The 18,598-nt window shown below is 68.0% G+C and overlaps 1 protein-coding gene across 4 annotated transcripts in view; it reads left to right on the forward strand.

Annotated features, from left to right (window-relative positions):
* Positions 1–18,576, forward strand: part of DNAH1 (dynein axonemal heavy chain 1) — a 124,072-nt gene extending 105,496 nt beyond the window's left edge. For all 4 annotated transcript variants that reach the window (XM_073645106.1, XM_073645105.1, XM_073645107.1 and 1 more), the window contains 3 exons: positions 17,296–17,502; positions 18,029–18,263; positions 18,343–18,576. In XM_073645106.1, coding sequence (XP_073501207.1) covers positions 17,296–17,502; positions 18,029–18,263; positions 18,343–18,464 — 564 coding nt within the window. In that variant the 3' untranslated portion in view covers positions 18,465–18,576. The remainder of the gene's footprint in view (positions 1–17,295; positions 17,503–18,028; positions 18,264–18,342) is intronic.
* Positions 18,577–18,598: the final 22 nt, after the last annotated feature.

Below are 18,598 nucleotides of genomic sequence, written 5' to 3' on the forward strand. Positions count from 1 at the left end.
TCTGCGGCCCCCCCCGAGGCCGAGCATCACGTCACACGTCTGCGACCCCCCCCCTCAGGCTGAGCATCACGTCACACATCTACAGCCCCCCCGAGGCCGAGCATCACGTCACACGTCTGCAGCCCCCCCCCCCCCGAGGCCGAGCATCACGTCACACGTCTGCAGCCCCCCCCGAGGCCGAGCATCACTTCACACGTCTGCGACCCCCCCCCCCCAGGCCGAGCATCACGTCACACATCTACAGCCCCCCGAGGCCGAGCATCACGTCACACGTCTACGGCCCCCCCCCGAGGCCGAGCATCACATCACACGTCTACAGCCCCACCTGACTCCGAGCATCACGTCACACGTCTGCGGCCCCCCCCCCCCCCGAGGCCGAGCATCACGTCACACGTCTACAGCCCCCCTCCCCCGAGGCCGAGCATCACGTCACATGTCTACAGCCCCCCCGAGACCGAGCATCACGTCACACGTCTACAGCCCCCCCGAGGCCGAGCATCACGTCACTCGTCTACAGCCCCCCCGAGGCCGAGCATCACGTCACTCGTCTACGGCCCCCCCGAGGCCGAGCACTACATCACACGTCTACATCCCCCCCGAGGCCGAGCATCACGTCACACGTCTACGGCCCCCCCGAGGCCGAGTATCACGTCACACGTCTACGGCCCCCCCGAGGCCGAGCATCACGTCACACGTCTGCGCCCCCCCCCCGAGGCCGAGCATCACGTCACACGTCTACAGCCCCCCCGAGGCCGAGCATCACGTCACACATCTACAGCCCACCCGAGGCCGAGCATCACGTCACACGTCTACGGCCCCCCCGAGACCGAGCATCACGTCACACATCTACAGCCCCCCCGAGGCCGAGCATCACGTCACACGTCTACAGCCCCCCCCCCCCCCCCGAGGCCGAGCATCACGTCACACGTCTGCGGCCCCCCCGAGGCTGAGCATCACGTCACACGTCTACAGCCCCCCCCCCCCGAGGCCGAGCATCACGTCACACGTCTGCGACCCCCCTCCAGGCCGAGCATCACATCACACGTCTACAGCTCCCCCGAGGCCGAGCATCACGTCACACGTCTGCGGCCCCCCCCCGCGGCCGAGCATCACGTCACACGTCTGCGACCCCCCCCCCAGACCGAGCATCACGTCACACGTGTGCGGCCCCCCCCCGAGGCTGAGCATCACGTCACACGTCTACAGCTCCCCCCCCCCCCCCGAGGCCGAGCATCACGTCACACGTCTACGGCCCCCCCGAGGCCGAGCATCACGTCACACGTCTGCGGCCCCCCCCGAGGCAGAGCATCTCGTCACACGTCTACGGCCCCCCCGAGGGCGAGCATCACTTCACACGTCTACGCCCCCCCCGAGGCCGAGCATCACGTCACACGTCCACAGCCCCCCCCCCCCCCCGAGGCCGAGCATCACGTCACACGTCTACAGCCCCCCCGAGGCCGAGCATCACGTCACACGTCTACGGCCCCCCGAGGCCGAGCATCACGTCACACGTCTACGGCCCCCCCGAGGCCGAGCATCACGTCACACGTCCACAGCCCCCCCCCCCCCCCGAGCATCACGTCACACGTCCACAGCCCCCCCCCCCCCCCCCCGAGGCCGAGCATCACGTCACACGTCTACAGCCCCCCCGAGGCCGAGCATCACGTCACACGTCTACGGCCCCCCGAGGCCGAGCATCACGTCACACGTCTACGGCCCCCCCGAGGCCGAGCATCACGTCACACGTCTGCGGCCCCCCGAGGCCGAGCATCACTTCACACTTCTGCGACCCCCCCCACAGGCCGAGCATCACGTCACACGTCTACAGCCCCCCCGAGGCCGAGCATCACGTCACACATCTACAGCCCCCCCGAGGCCGAGCATCACGTCACACGTCTACGGCCCCCCCCCCGAGGCTGAGCATCACGTCACACGTCTACAGCCCCCCCGAGGCCGAGCATCACGTCACACGTCTACGGCCCCCCCGAGGCCGAGCATCACGTCACACGTCTGCGCCCACCCCCCCCCCCCCGAGGCCGAGCATCACGTCACTCGTCTGCGCCCCCCCCCCGAGGCCGAGCATCACGTCACACGTCTGCGCCCCCCCCCCCCGAGCATCACGTCACACGTCTACAGCCCCCCCCCCCCCCGAGGCCGAGCATCACGTCACACGTCTACAGCCTCCCCGAGGCCGAGCATCACGTCACACGTCTACAGCCCCCCCCCCCGAGGCCGAGCATCACGTCACACGTCTACAGCCCCCCCGAGGCCGAGCATCACGTCACACGTCTACAGCCCCCCCCCCCGAGGCCGAGCATCACGTCACACGTCTACAGCCCCCCCCCCCAGAGGCCGAGCATCACGTCACACGTCTGCGGCCCCCCCGAGGCTGAGCATCACGTCACACGTCTGCGACCCCCCTCCAGGCTGAGCATCACATCACACGTCTACAGCTCCCCCGAGGCCGAGCATCACGTCACACGTCTGCGACCCCCCCCCCCCCCAGGCCGAGCATCACGTCACACGTCTACAGCCCCCCCCGAGGCCGAGCATCACGTCACACGTCTACAGCCCCCCCGAGGCTGAGCATCACGTCACACGTCTACAGCCCCCCCGAGGCCGAGCATCACGTCACACGTCTACAGCCCCCCCAGGCCGAGCATCACGTCACACGTGTGCGGCCCCCTCCCGAGGCTGAGCATCACGTCACACGTCTACAGCCCCCCCCCCTGAGGCCGAGCATCACGTCACACGTCTACAGCCCCCCCCCCCCCGAGGCCGAGCATCACGTCACACGTCTACAGCCCCCCCGAGACCGAGCATCACGTCAATCGTCTACAGCCCCCCCGAGGCCGAGCATCACGTCACTCGTCTACGGCCCCCCCGAGGCCGAACACTACATCACACGTCTACAGCCCCCCCGAGGCCGAGCATCACGTCACACGTCTACGGCCCCCCCCGAGGCCGAGTATCACGTCACACGTCTACAGCCCCCCCCCCCCGAGCATCACGTCACACGTCTACAGCCCCCCCGAGGCCGAGCATCACGTCACACGTCTACGGCCCCCCGAGGCCGAGCATCACGTCACACGTCTACGGCCCCCCCGAGGCCGAGGATCACGTCACACGTCTGCGGCCCCCCCGAGGCCGAGCATCACGTCACACGTCTACAGCCCCCCCGAGGCCGAGCATCACGTCACACATCTACAGCCCCCCCGAGGCCGAGCATCACGTCACACGTCTACGGTCCCCCCGAGGCCGAGCATCACGTCACACGTCTACGGCCCCCCCCGAGGCCGAGCATCACGTCACACGTCTACAGCCCCCCCCGAGGCCGAGCATCACGTCACACGTCTACGGCCCCCCCCCCGAGCATCACATCACACGTCTACAGCCCCCCCCGAGGCCGAGCATCACGTCACACGTCTGCGGCCCCCCCGAGGCCGAGCATCACGTCACACGTCTACAGCCCCCCCCCCCCGAGGCCGAGCATCACGTCACACGTCTACAACCCCCCCCCCCCCGAGGCCGAGCATCACGTCACATGTCTACAGCCCCCCCGAGACCGAGCATCACGTCACACGTCTACAGCCCCCCCGAGGCCGAGCATCACGTCACTCGTCTACAGCCCACCCGAGGCCGAGCATCACGTCACTCGACTACGGCCCCCCCGAGGCCGAGCATCACGTCATACGTCTACGGCCCCCCCCGAGGCCGAGTATCACGTCACACGTCTACGGCCCCCCCGAGGCCGAGCATCACGTCACACGTCTGCGCCCCCCCCGAGGCCGAGCATCACGTCACACGTCTACAGCCCCCCGAGGCCGAGCATCACGTCACACGTCTACAGCCCCCCCCCCCCCGAGGCCGAGCATCACGTCACACGTCTACAGCCCCCCCGAGGCCGAGCATCACGTCACACATCTACAGCCCCCCCGAGGCCGAGCATCACGTCACACATCTACAGCCCACCCGAGGCCGAGCATCACGTCACATGTCTACGGCCCCCCCGAGACCGAGCATCACGTCACACATCTACAGCCCCCCCGAGGCCGAGCATCACGTCACACGTCTACAGCCCCCCCCCCCCGAGGCCGAGCATCACGTCACACGTCTGCGGCCCCCCCGAGGCTGAGCATCACGTCACACGTCTGCGACCCCCCCCCCAGGCCGAGCATCACGTCACACGTGTGCGGCCCCCCCCCCCGAGGCTGAGCATCACGTCACACGTCTGCGACCCCCCTCCAGGCCGAGCATCACGTCACACGTCTGCGACCCCCCTCCAGGCTGAGCATCACGTCACACGTCTGCGACCCCCCTCCAGGCCGAGCATCACATCACACGTCTACAGCTCCCCCGAGGCCGAGCATCACGTCACACGTCTGCGGCCCCCCCCGAGGCCGAGCATCACGTCACACGTCTACGGCCCCCCCCCCCCGAGGCCGAGCATCACGTCACACGTCTGCAGCCCCCCCCCGAGGCCGAGCATCACTTCACACGTCTGCGACCCCCCCCCCAGGCCGAGCATCACGTCACACGTCTACGGTCCCCCCGAGGCCGAGCATCACGTCACACGTCTACGGTCCCCCCGAGGCCGAGCATCACGTCACACGTCTACGGCCCCCCCCGAGGCCGAGCATCACGTCACACGTCTACGGCCCCCCCCCCGAGGCCGAGCATCACATCACACGTCTACAGCCCCCCCTGAGGCCGAGCATCACGTCACACGTCTGCGGCCCCCCCGAGGCCGAGTATCACGTCACACGTCTACAGCCCCCCTCCCCCGAGGCCGAGCATCACGTCACATGTCTACAGCCCCCCCGAGACCGAGCATCACGTCACACGTCTACAGCCCCCCCGAGGCCGAGCATCACGTCACTCGTCTACGGCCCCCCCGAGGCCGAGCACTACATCACACGTCTACAGCCCCCTCGAGGCTGAGCATCACGTCACACGTCTACGGCCCCCCCGAGGCCGAGCATCACGTCACACGTCTACAGCCCCCCCCCGAGCATCACGTCACACGTCTACGGCCCCCCCCCCCCCGAGGCCGAGTATCACGTCATACGTCTACGGCCCCCCCGAGGCCGAGCATCACGTCACACGTCTACAGCCCCCCCCCGAGCATCACGTCACACGTCTACGGCCCCCCCCGAGGCCGAGCATCACGTCACACGTCTACAGCCCCCCCCCCCCCCCGAGGCCGAGTATCACGTCACACGTCTACAGTCCACCCGAGGCCGAGCATCACGTCACACGTCTACAGCCCCCCCGAGACCGAGCATCACGTCACACATCTACAGCCCCCCCGAGGCCGAGCATCACGTCACACATCTACAGCCCCCCCGAGGCCGAGCATCACGTCACACATCTACAGCCCACCCGAGGCCGAGCATCACGTCACACGTCTACGGCCCCCCCGAGACCGAGCATCACGTCACACATCTACAGCACCCCCCCCCCCCCGAGGCCGAGCATCACGTCACATGTCTACAGCCCCCCCCCCCCCCGAGGCCGAGCATCACGTCACACGTCTACAGCCCCCCCCCCCCGAGGCCGAGCATCACGTCACACGTCTGCGGCCCCCCCGAGGCTGAGCATCACGTCACACGTCTACAGCCCTCCCCCCCCGAGGCCGAGCATCACGTCACACGTCTACAGCCCCCCCCCCCAGAGGCCGAGCATCACGTCACACGTCTACAGCCCCCCCCCCCCCCCGAGGCCGAGCATCACGTCACACGTCTGCGACCCCCCTCCAGGCCGAGCATCACGTCACACGTCTGCGGCCCCCCCCGCGGCCGAGCATCACGTCACACGTCTGCGACCCCCCCCCCCAGGCCGAGCATCACGTCACACGTCTACAGCCCCCCCCCCCCCCCCGAGGCCGAGCATCACGTCACACGTCTACGGCCCCCCCGAGGCCGAGCATCACGTCACACGTCTGCGGCCCCCTCCGAGGCAGAGCATCTCGTCACACGTCTACGGCCCCCCCGAGGGCGAGCATCACTTCACACGTCTACGCCCCCCCCCGAGTCCGAGCAGCACGTCACACGTCTACAGCCCCCCCGAGGCCGAGCATCACGTCACACGTCTACAACCCCCCCCCCCCCCCCGAGGCCGAGCATCACGTCACATGTCTACAGCCCCCCGAGGACAAGCATCACGTCACACGTCTACGGCCCCCCCCCCCGAGCATCACGTCACACGTCTACAGCCCCCCCGAGGCCGAGCATCACGTCACACGTCTACAGCCCCCCCCCCGAGGCCGAGCATCACGTCACACGTCTACAGCCCCCCCGAGGCCGAGCATCACGTCACACGTCTACGGCCCCCCCGAGGCCGAGCATCACGTCACACGTCCACAGCCCCCCCGAGGCCGAGCATCACGTCACACGTCTACGGCCCCCCGAGGCCGAGCATCACGTCACACGTCTACGGCCCCCCCGAGGCCGAGCATCACGTCACACGTCTACGGCCCCCCCGAGGCCGAGCATCACTTCACACTTCTGCGACCCCCCACAGGCCGAGCATCACGTCACACGTCTACAGCCCCCCCCCGAGGCCGAGCATCACGTCACACATCTACAGCCCCCCCGAGGCCGAGCATCACGTCACACGTCTACGGCCCCCCCCGAGGCTGAGCATCACGTCACACGTCTACAGCCCCCCCGAGGCCGAGCATCACGTCACACGTCTACGGCCCCCCCGAGGCCGAGCATCACGTCACACGTCTGCGCCCCCCCCCCGAGGCCGAGCATCACGTCACACGTCTGCGCCCCCCCGAGCATCACGTCACACGTCTACAGCCCCCCCCCCCCCGAGGCCGAGCATCACGTCACACGTCTACAGCCTCCCCGAGGCCGAGCATCACGTCACACATCTACAGCCCCCCCGAAGCCGAGCATCACGTCACACGTCTACAGCCCCCCTGAGGCCGAGCATCACGTCACACGTCTACAGCCCCCCCCCCCCCCCGAGGCCGAGCATCACGTCACACGTCTGCGGCCCCCCCGAGGCTGAGCATCACGTCACACGTCTGCGACCCCCCTCCAGGCTGAGCATCACATCACACGTCTACAGCTCCCCCGAGGCCGAGCATCACGTCACACGTCTGCGGCCCCCCCCCCCGAGGCCGAGCATCACGTCACACCGTCTGCGGCCCCCCCGAGGCCGAGCATCACGTCACACGTCTACAGCCCCCCCGAGGCTCAGCATCACCTCACACGTCTGCGACCCCCCCCCCCCAGGCCGAGCATCACGTCACACGTCTACAGCCCCCCCCGAGGCCGAGCATCACGTCACACGTCTACAGCCCCCCCGAGGCTGAGCATCACGTCACACGTCTACAGCCCCCCCGAGGCCGAGCATCACGTCACACGTCTACAGCCCCCCCAGGCCGAGCATCACGTCACACGTGTGCGGCCCCCTCCCGAGGCTGAGCATCACGTCACACGTCTACAGCCCCCCCCTGAGGCCGAGCATCACGTCACACGTCTACGGCCCCCCCGAGGCCGAGCATCACGTCACACGTCTGCGGCCCCCCCCGAGGCCGAGCATCACGTCACACATCTACAACCCCCCCCGCCCCCCCGAGGCCGAGCATCACGTCACATGTCTACAGCCCCCCGAGGCCAAGCATCACGTCACACGTCTACGGCCCCCCCGAGGCCGAGCATCACGTCACACGTCTACAGCCCCCCCCCCCCCGAGCATCACGTCACACGTCTACAGCCCCCCCCCCCCGAGCATCACGTCACACGTCTACAGCCCCCCCGAGGCCGAGCATCACGTCACACGTCTACGGCCCCCCGAGGCCGAGCATCACGTCACACGTCTACGGCCCCCCCGAGGCCGAGCATCACGTCACACGTCTACAGCCCCCCCGAGGCCGAGCATCACGTCACACGTCTGCAGCCCCCACCCGAGGCCGAGCATCACGTCACACGTCTGCAGCCCCCCCCCGAGGCCGAGCATCACGTCACATGTCTACAGCCCCCCCGAGACCGAGCATCACGTCACACGTCTACAGCCCCCCCGAGGCCGAGCATCACGTCACTCGTCTACAGCCCCCCCGAGGCCGAGCATCACGTCACTCGTCTACGGCCCCCCCGAGGCCGAGCACTACATCACACGTCTACAGCCCCCCCGAGGCCGAGCATCACGTCACACGTCTACGGCCCCCCCCCGAGGCCCAGTATCACGTCACACGTCTACGGCCCCCCCGAGGCCGAGCATCACGTCACACGTCTACGGCCCCCCCGAGACCGAGCATCACGTCACACGTCTACGGCCCCCCCGAGGCCGAGCATCACGTCACACGTCTACGGCCCCCTCCCCCCCCCCGAGGCCGAGCATCACGTCACACGTCTACAGCCCCACCCCCCCCGAGGCCGAGCATCACGTCACACGTCTACAGCCCCCCCGAGGCCGAGCATCACGTCACACGTCTACGGCCCCCCCGAGGCCGAGCATCACGTCACACATCTACAGCCCCCCCGAGACCGAGCATCACGTCACACGTCTACGGCCCCCCCGAGGCTGAGCATCACGTCACACGTCTACAGCCCCCCCCCCCCCGAGGCCGAGCATCACGTCACACGTCTGCGGCCCCCCCGAGGCCGAGCATCACGTCACACGTCTACAGCCCCCCCCCCCCCGAGGCCGAGCATCACGTCACACGTCTGCAGCCCCCCCGAGGCTGAGCATCACGTCACACGTCTACAGCCCCCCCCCCCCCCCCCCCGAGGCCGAGCATCACGTCACACGCCTACGGCCCCCCCGAGACCGAGCATCACGTCACACATCTACAGCCCCCCCGAGGCCGAGCATCACGTCACACGTCTACAGCCCCCCCCCCCCCCGAGGCCGAGCATCACGTCACACGTCTGCGGCCCCCCCGAGGCTGAGCATCACGTCACACGTCTACAGCCCCCCCCCCCCCGAGGCCGAGCATCACGTCACACATCTACAGCCCCCCCCCCCCCCGAGGCCGAGCATCACGTCACACGTCTACAGCCCCCCCCCCCCCCCGAGGCCGAGCATCACGTCACACGTCTACAGCCCCCCCCCCCCCCCGAGGCCGAGCATCACGTCACACGTCTACAGCTCCCCCGAGGCCGAGCATCACGTCACACGTCTGCGGCCCCCCCGAGGCTGAGCATCACGTCACACGTCTGCGGCCCCCCCGAGGCTGAGCATCACGTCACACGTTTGCGACCCCCCCCCCAGGCCGAGCATCACGTCACACGTGTGCGGCCCCCCACCGAGGCTGAGCATCACGTCACACGTCTACAGCCCCCCCCCCCCCGAGGCCGAGCATCACGTCACACGTCTACGGCCCCCCCGAGGCCGAGCATCACGTCACACGTCTGCGCCCCCCCCCGAGGCAGAGCATCTCGTCACACGTCTACGGCCCCCCCGAGGGCGAGCATCACTTCACACGTCTACGCCCCCCCCGAGTCCGAGCATCACGTCACACGTCTACAACCCCCCCCGAGGCCGAGCATCACGTCACATGTCTACAGCCCCCCGAGGCCGAGCATCACGTCACACGTCTACAACCCCCCCCCCCCCCCCCGAGGCCGAGCATCACGTCACATGTCTACAGCCCCCCGAGGACAAGCATCACGTCACACGTCTACGGCCCCCCCGAGGCCGAGCATCACGTCACACGTCTACAGCCCCCCCCCCCCCCCGAGCATCACGTCACACGTCTACAGCCCCCCCGAGGCCGAGCATCACGTTACACGTCTACAGCCCCCCCGAGGCCGAGCATCACGTCACACGTCTACGGCCCCCCGAGGCCGAGCATCACGTCACACGTCTACGGCCCCCCCCGAGGCCGAGCATCACATCACACGTCTGCAGCCCCCCCCCCCCCCCCCCCGAGGCCGAGCATCACGTCACACGTCTACAGCCCCCCCGAGGCCGAGCATCACGTCACACGTCTACGGCCCCCCCGAGGCCGAGCATCACATCACACGTCTGCAGCCCCCCCCCCCCCCCCCCCAGGCCGAGCGTCACGTCACACGTCTACAGCCCCCCCGAGGCCGAGCATCACGTCACACATCTACAGCCCCCCCGAGGCTGAGCATCACGTCACACGTCTACGGCCCCCCCCGAGGCCGAGCATCACGTCACACGTCTACAGCCCCCCCCCCCCCCGAGGCCGAGCATCACGTCACATGTGTACAGCCCCCCCGAGACCGAGCATCACGTCACACGTCTACAGCCCCCCCGAGGCCGAGCATCACGTCACTCGTCTACGGCCCCCCCCCCAGGCCGAGCACTACATCACACGTCTACAGCCCCCCCGAGGCCGAGCATCACGTTACACTTCTACATTCCCCCCCGAGGCCGAGCATCAGGTCACACGTCTGCGACCCCCCTCCAGGCCGAGCATCACGTCACACGTCTACAGCCCCCCCCCCCCCCCCCCCCGAGGCCGAGCATCACGTCACACGTCTGCGACCCCCCTCCAGGCCGAGCATCACGTCACACGTCTGCGGCCCCCCCCGCGGCCGAGCATCACGTCACACGTCTACAGCCCCCCCCCCCCCCCCCGAGGCCGAGCATCACGTCACACGTCTACGGCCCCCCCGAGGCCGAGCATCACGTCACACGTCTGCGACCCCCCCCCCCAGGCCGAGCATCACGTCACACGTCTACAGCCCCCCCCCCCCCCCCCCGAGGCCGAGCATCACGTCACACGTCTACGGCCCCCCCGAGGCCGAGCATCACGTCACACGTCTGCGGCCCCCTCCGAGGCAGAGCATCTCGTCACACGTCTACGGCCCCCCCGAGGGCGAGCATCACTTCACACGTCTACGCCCCCCCCCCGAGTCCGAGCATCACGTCACACGTCTACAGCCCCCCCGAGGCCGAGCATCACGTCACACGTCTACAACCCCCCCCCCCCCCCCCGAGGCCGAGCATCACGTCACATGTCTACAGCCCCCCGAGGACAAGCATCACGTCACACGTCTACGGCCCCCCCCCCCGAGCATCACGTCACACGTCTACGGCCCCCCCCCCCGAGCATCACGTCACACGTCTACAGCCCCCCCGAGGCCGAGCATCACGTCACACGTCTACAGCCCCCCCCCCCGAGGCCGAGCATCACGTCACACGTCTACAGCCCCCCCGAGGCCGAGCATCACGTCACACGTCTACGGCCCCCCCGAGGCCGAGCATCACGTCACACGTCCACAGCCCCCCCCCCGAGCATCACGTCACACGTCTACAGCCCCCCCGAGGCCGAGCATCACGTCACACGTCTACAGCCCCCCCGAGGCCGAGCATCACGTCACACGTCTACGGCCCCCCGAGGCCGAGCATCACGTCACACGTCTACGGCCCCCCCGAGGCCGAGCATCACGTCACACGTCTACGGCCCCCCCGAGGCCGAGCATCACTTCACACTTCTGCGACCCCCCACAGGCCGAGCATCACGTCACACGTCTACAGCCCCCCCCCGAGGCCGAGCATCACGTCACACATCTACAGCCCCCCCGAGGCCGAGCATCACGTCACACGTCTACGGCCCCCCCCGAGGCTGAGCATCACGTCACACGTCTACAGCCCCCCCGAGGCCGAGCATCACGTCACACGTCTACGGCCCCCCCGAGGCCGAGCATCACGTCACACGTCTGCGCCCCCCCCCGAGGCCGAGCATCACGTCACACGTCTGCGCCCCCCCGAGCATCACGTCACACGTCTACAGCCCCCCCCCCCGAGGCCGAGCATCACGTCACACGTCTACAGCCTCCCCGAGGCCGAGCATCACGTCACACATCTACAGCCCCCCCGAAGCCGAGCATCACGTCACACGTCTACAGCCCCCCTGAGGCCGAGCATCACGTCACACGTCTACAGCCCCCCCCCCCCCGAGGCCGAGCATCACGTCACACGTCTGCGGCCCCCCCGAGGCTGAGCATCACGTCACACATCTGCGACCCCCCTCCAGGCTGAGCATCACATCACACGTCTACAGCTCCCCCGAGGCCGAGCATCACGTCACACGTCTGCGGCCCCCCCCCCCCGAGGCCGAGCATCACGTCACACGTCTGCGGCCCCCCCGAGGCCGAGCATCACGTCACACGTCTACAGCCCCCCCGAGGCTCAGCATCACCTCACACGTCTGCGACCCCCCCCCCCCCAGGCCGAGCATCACGTCACACGTCTACAGCCCCCCCCGAGGCCGAGCATCACGTCACACGTCTACAGCCCCCCCGAGGCTGAGCATCACGTCACACGTCTACAGCCCCCCCGAGGCCGAGCATCACGTCACACGTCTACAGCCCCCCCAGGCCGAGCATCACGTCACACGTGTGCGGCCCCCTCCCGAGGCTGAGCATCACGTCACACGTCTACAGCCCCCCCCTGAGGCCGAGCATCACGTCACACGTCTACGGCCCCCCCGAGGCCGAGCATCACGTCACCCGTCTGCGGCCCCCCCCGAGGCCGAGCATCACGTCACACATCTACAACCCCCCCCCCCCCCCCCGAGGCCGAGCATCACGTCACATGTCTACATCCCCCCGAGGCCAAGCATCACGTCACACGTCTACGGCCCCCCCGAGGCCGAGCATCACGTCACACGTCTACAGCCCCCCCCCCCCGAGCATCACGTCACACGTCTACAGCCCCCCCCCCCCCGAGCATCACGTCACACGTCTACAGCCCCCCCGAGGCCGAGCATCACGTCACACGTCTACGGCCCCCCGAGGCCGAGCATCACGTCACACGTCTACGGCCCCCCCGAGGCCGAGCATCACGTCACACGTCTACAGCCCCCCCGAGGCCGAGCATCACGTCACACGTCTGCAGCCCCCCCCCCCGAGGCCGAGCATCACTTCACACGTCTGCGACCCCCCCCCCAGGCCGAGCATCACGTCACACATCTACAGCCCCCCCGAGGCCGAGCATCACGTCACACGTCTACGGTCCCCCCGAGGCCGAGCATCACGTCACACGTCTACAGCCCCCCCGAGGCCGAGCATCACTTCACACGTCTGCGACCCCCCCCCCAGGCCGAGCATCACGTCACACATCTACAGCCCCCCCGAGGCCGAGCATCACGTCACACGTCTACGGTCCCCCCGAGGCCGAGCATCACGTCACACGTCTACGGCCCCCCCCGAGGCCGAGCATCACGTCACACATCTACGGCCCCCCCGAGGCCGAGGATCACGTCACACGTCTACGGCCCCCCGAGGCAGAGCATCACATCACACGTCTACAGCCCCCGCGAGGCCGAGCATCACATCACACGTCTACAGCCCCCCCCGAGGCCGAGCATCACGTCACACGTCTGCGGCCCCCCCGAGGCCGAGCATCACGTCACACGTCTACAGCCCCCCCCCCCGAGGCCGAGCATCACGTCACATGTCTACAGCCCCCCCGAGACCGAGCATCACGTCACACGTCTACAGCCCCCCCGAGGCCGAGCATCACGTCACTCGTCTACAGCCCCCCCGAGGCCGAGCATCACGTCACTCGTCTACGGCCCCCCCGAGGCCGAGCACTACATCACACGTCTACAGCCCCCCCGAGGCCGAGCATCACGTCACACGTCTACGGCCCCCCCCCCCGAGGCCCAGTATCACGTCACACGTCTACGGCCCCCCCGAGGCCGAGCATCACGTCACACGTCTACGGCCCCCCCGAGACCGAGCATCACGTCACACGTCTACGGCCCCCCCGAGGCCGAGCATCACGTCACACGTCTACGGCCCCCTCCCCCCCCCCCGAGGCCGAGCATCACGTCACACGTCTACAGCCCCACCCCCCCCGAGGCCGAGCATCACGTCACACGTCTACAGCCCCCCCGAGGCCGAGCATCACGTCACACGTCTACGGCCCCCCCGAGGCCGAGCATCACGTCACACATCTACAGCCCCCCCGAGACCGAGCATCACGTCACACGTCTACGGCCCCCCCGAGGCTGAGCATCACGTCACACGTCTACAGCCCCCCCCCCCCCCCCCGAGGCCGAGCATCACGTCACACGTCTGCGGCCCCCCCGAGGCCGAGCATCACGTCACACGTCTACAGCCCCCCCCCCCCCCCGAGGCCGAGCATCACGTCACACGTCTGCAGCCCCCCCGAGGCTGAGCATCACGTCACACGTCTACAGCCCCCCCCCCCCCCCCGAGGCCGAGCATCACGTCACACGCCTACGGCCCCCCCGAGACCGAGCATCACGTCACACATCTACAGCCCCCCCGAGGCCGAGCATCACGTCACACGTCTACAGCCCCCCCCCCCCGAGGCCGAGCATCACGTCACACGTCTGCGGCCCCCCCCCCCCCCCCCCCGAGGCCGAGCATCACGTCACACGTCTACAGCCCCCCCCCCCCCCGAGGCCGAGCATCACGTCACACGTCTACAGCCCCCCCCCCCCCCCCGAGGCCGAGCATCACGTCACACGTCTACAGCCCCCCCCCCCCCCCGAGGCGAGCATCACGTCACACGTCTACAGCTCCCCCGAGGCCGAGCATCACGTCACACGTCTGCGGCCCCCCCGAGGCTGAGCATCACGTCACACGTCTGCGGCCCCCCCGAGGCTGAGCATCACGTCACACGTTTGCGACCCCCCCCCCAGGCCGAGCATCACGTCACACGTGTGCGGCCCCCCACCGAGGCTGAGCATCACGTCACACGTCTACAGCCCCCCCCCCCCCCCCCCGAGGCCGAGCATCACGTCACACGTCTACGGCCCCCCCGAGGCCGAGCATCACGTCACACGTCTGCGGCCCCCCCCGAGGCAGAGCATCTCGTCACACGTCTACGGCCCCCCCGAGGGCGAGCATCACTTCACACGTCTACGCCCCCCCCGAGTCCGAGCATCACGTCACACGTCTACAGCCCCCCCGAGGCCGAGCATCACGTCACACGTCTACAACCCCCCCCGAGGCCGAGCATCACGTCACATGTCTACAGCCCCCCGAGGACAAGCATCACGTCACACGTCTACGGCCCCCCCGAGGCCGAGCATCACGTCACACGTCTACAGCCCCCCCCCCCCCCCCGAGCATCACGTCACACGTCTACAGCCCCCCCGAGGCCGAGCATCACGTCACACGTCTACAGCCCCCCCGAGGCCGAGCATCACGTCACACGTCTACGGCCCCCCGAGGCCGAGCATCACGTCACACGTCTACGGCCCCCCCCGAGGCCGAGCATCACGTCACACGTCTACAGCCCCCCCGAGGCCGAGCATCACGTCACACGTCTACGGCCCCCCCGAGGCCGAGCATCACATCACACGTCTGCAGCCCCCCCCCCCCCAGGCCGAGCGTCACGTCACACGTCTACAGCCCCCCCGAGGCCGAGCATCACGTCACACATCTACAGCCCCCCCGAGGCCGAGCATCACGTCACACGTCTACAGCCCCCCCCCCCCCCGAGGCCGAGCATCACGTCACATGTCTACAGCCCCCCCGAGACCGAGCATCACGTCACACGTCTACAGCCCCCCCGAGGCCGAGCATCACGTCACACGTCTACAGCCCCCCCCCCCCCCCCCGAGGCCGAGCATCACGTCACATGTCTACAGCCCCCCCGAGACCGAGCATCACGTCACACGTCTACAGCCCCCCCGAGGCCGAGCATCACGTCACTCGTCTACGGCCCCCCCCCCAGGCCGAGCACTACATCACACGTCTACAGCCCCCCCGAGGCCGAGCATCACGTTACACGTCTACAGCCCCCCCCGAGGCCGAGCATCACGTTACACGTCTACATTCCCCCCCGAGGCCGAGCATCAGGTCACTCGTCTACAGCCCCCCCGAGGCCGAGCATCACGTCACACGTCTGCGACCCCCCGAGGCCGAGCATCACGTCACTCGTCTACAGCCCCCCCGAGGCCGAGCATCACGTCACACGTCTGCGACCCACCCTCCAGGCCGAGCATCACATCACACGTCTACGGCCCCCCCGAGGCCGAGCATCACGTCACACGTCTACGGCCCCACCGAGGCCGAGCATCACGTCACACGTCTACAGCCCCCCCGAGGCCGAGCATCACGTCACACGTCTGCGACCCACCCTCCAGGCCGAGCATCACATCACACGTCTACAGCCCCCCCGAGGCCGAGCATCACGTCACACGTCTACAGCCCCCCCGAGGCCGAGCATCACGTCACACGTCTACAGCCCCGAGCATCACGTCACACGTCTACAGCCCCCCCGAGGCCGAGCATCACGTCACACGTCTACAGCCCCCCCCCCCGAGGCCGAGCATCACGTCACACGTCTGCGGCCCCCCGAGGCCGTGCATCACGTCACACGTCTGCGACCCCCCTTCAGGCCGAGCATCACGTCACACGTCCACAGCCCCCCCCCCCCCCCCCGAGGTCGACCATCACGTCACACGTCTGCGGCCCCCCCCCCCCGAGGCCGAGCATCACGTCACACGTCTGCGGCCCCCCCCCCCCGAGGCCGAGCATCACGTCACACGTCTGCGGCCCCCCCGAGGCCGAGCATCACGTCACACGTCTGCGGCCCCCCCGAGGCCGAGCATCACGTCACACGTCTGCGGCCCCCCGACGCCAAGCATCACGTCACACGTCTACGGCCCCCGAGGCCGAGCATCACGTCACACGTCTACAGCCCCCCCCCCCCCCCGAGCATCACGTCACACGTCTACAGCCCCCCCGAGGCCGAGCATCACGTCACACGTCTACAGCCCCCCCGAGGCCGAGCATCACGTCACACGTCTACGCCCCCCCCGAGGCCGAGCATCACGTCACACGTCTGCGGCCCCCCCGAGGCCGAGCATCACATCACACGTCTACGGCCCCCCCGAGGCCGAGCATCACGTCACACGTCTACGGCCCCCCCGAGGCCGAGCATCACATCACACGTCTACGGCCCCCCCGAGGCCGAGCATCACGTCACACGTCTGCGCCCCCCCCCCCCCCCCGAGGCCGAGCATCACGTCACATGTCTACAGCCCCCCCCCGAGGCCGAGCATCTCGTCACACGTCTACAGCCCCCCCGAGGGCGAGCATCACGTCACTCGTCTACGGCCCCCCTCCAGGCCGAGCATCACGTCACTCGTCTACAGCCCCCCCGAGGCCGAGCATCACGTCACACGTCTGTGGCCCCCCCGAGGCCGAGCATCACGTCACACGTCTGTGGCCCCCCCGAGGCCGAGCATCACGTCACACGTCTGCGGCCCCCCAGAGGCCGAGCATCACGTCACACGTCTGCGGCCCCCGCGACGTCAGATCTCACGTTTACATAACGCTCTTTCTGAGACCGCCCGGGTTCATGTTGCTCTGGTTTTAGGCTTATCCATCCCTGAAGCCGCTGGCCTCCTGGGTAATAGATCTCCTGCAGAGAATGGATTTCATCCAGAAGTGGATCACAGACGGGATCCCTGCCGCCTTCTGGATCAGCGGACTCTTTTTCCCGCAGGCGTTCCTCACTGGGACCTTGCAGAATTTTGCAAGAAAACAAGTGATTTCTATTGATACAATCTCATTTGATTTTAAGGTGAGATTGACACCTGTTACCTGACCCTGCACTGTATATAGGGGTGCGATCACACAGACCTGACCCTGCGCTGTATATAAGGGTGCGATCACACGGACCTGACCTTGCGCTGTATATAAGGGTGCGATCACACGGACCTGACCCTGCGCTGTATATAGGGGTGCGATCACACGGACCTGACTCTGCGCTGTATATAGGGGTGCGATCACACGGACCTGACCCTGCGCTGTATATAGGGGTGCGATCACACGGACCTGACCCTGCACTGTATATAGGGGTGCGATCACACGGACCTGACTCTGCACTGTATATAGGGGTGCGATCACACGGACCTGACCCTGCACTGTACATAGGGGTGCGATCAGTCAGAGACTGTCTTACCCTTTATCTGAGAGCGGCTCGTGCCTCGACCTGCTCTTCCCTGAAGTCCTCGGCACTGAGCACCGGCCCCCCTGACATGTTGTTCCGCTGTGGACGCCCCCTTGTGTATTTACGTGGTGCGATCTGTTGTTTGTATCCACTCCAGGTCCTCGGGGAGACAGTGGCAGGCCTGCGAGAGCGCCCCTCGGAGGGATGCTACATCTACGGTTTATATCTGGAAGGAGCCGGCTGGGACAAGAGCACAATGCAGCTGGCGGAGTCCAGACCCAAAGACCTTTACACGGAGATGGCCGTCATCTGGCTGCTCCCTGTGGCTGAGCGCCGGCCCCCCGTCTCCGGGACGTACCTGTGCCCCATTTACAAGACGCTGACGAGGGCAGGTGAGAGGAGCTGGCGGACTGTCCCCCTGTCGCCCGTTCTTCTATCATAACTATCATGGATTCTTCTCTTTCTTCCTAGGAACGCTCTCCACCACCGGACACTCCACCAATTACGTCATCGCCGTGGAGCTTCCCACCCACAAGCCCCAGTCCCACTGGATAAAGCGCGGTGTGGCCCTCATCTGTGCCCTGGATTACTGAGGACGATCTATCCTGCAACTGTAACGAAACTCCAGCTGCTCTATAATCAGTGCACTAGCGCAGGTGACTGCAGCTAATTATATCATGAATATAAAGCGTCACCTGTGACTAACGCGCGTCTGATGGTCGTCATT

Source organism: Phyllobates terribilis, unplaced genomic scaffold (genome assembly GCF_046119375.1).
Source record: "Phyllobates terribilis strain yellow unplaced genomic scaffold, ASM4611937v1 Scaffold_8__6_contigs__length_399053987, whole genome shotgun sequence".
Lineage (NCBI taxonomy): Eukaryota > Metazoa > Chordata > Amphibia > Anura > Dendrobatidae > Phyllobates > Phyllobates terribilis.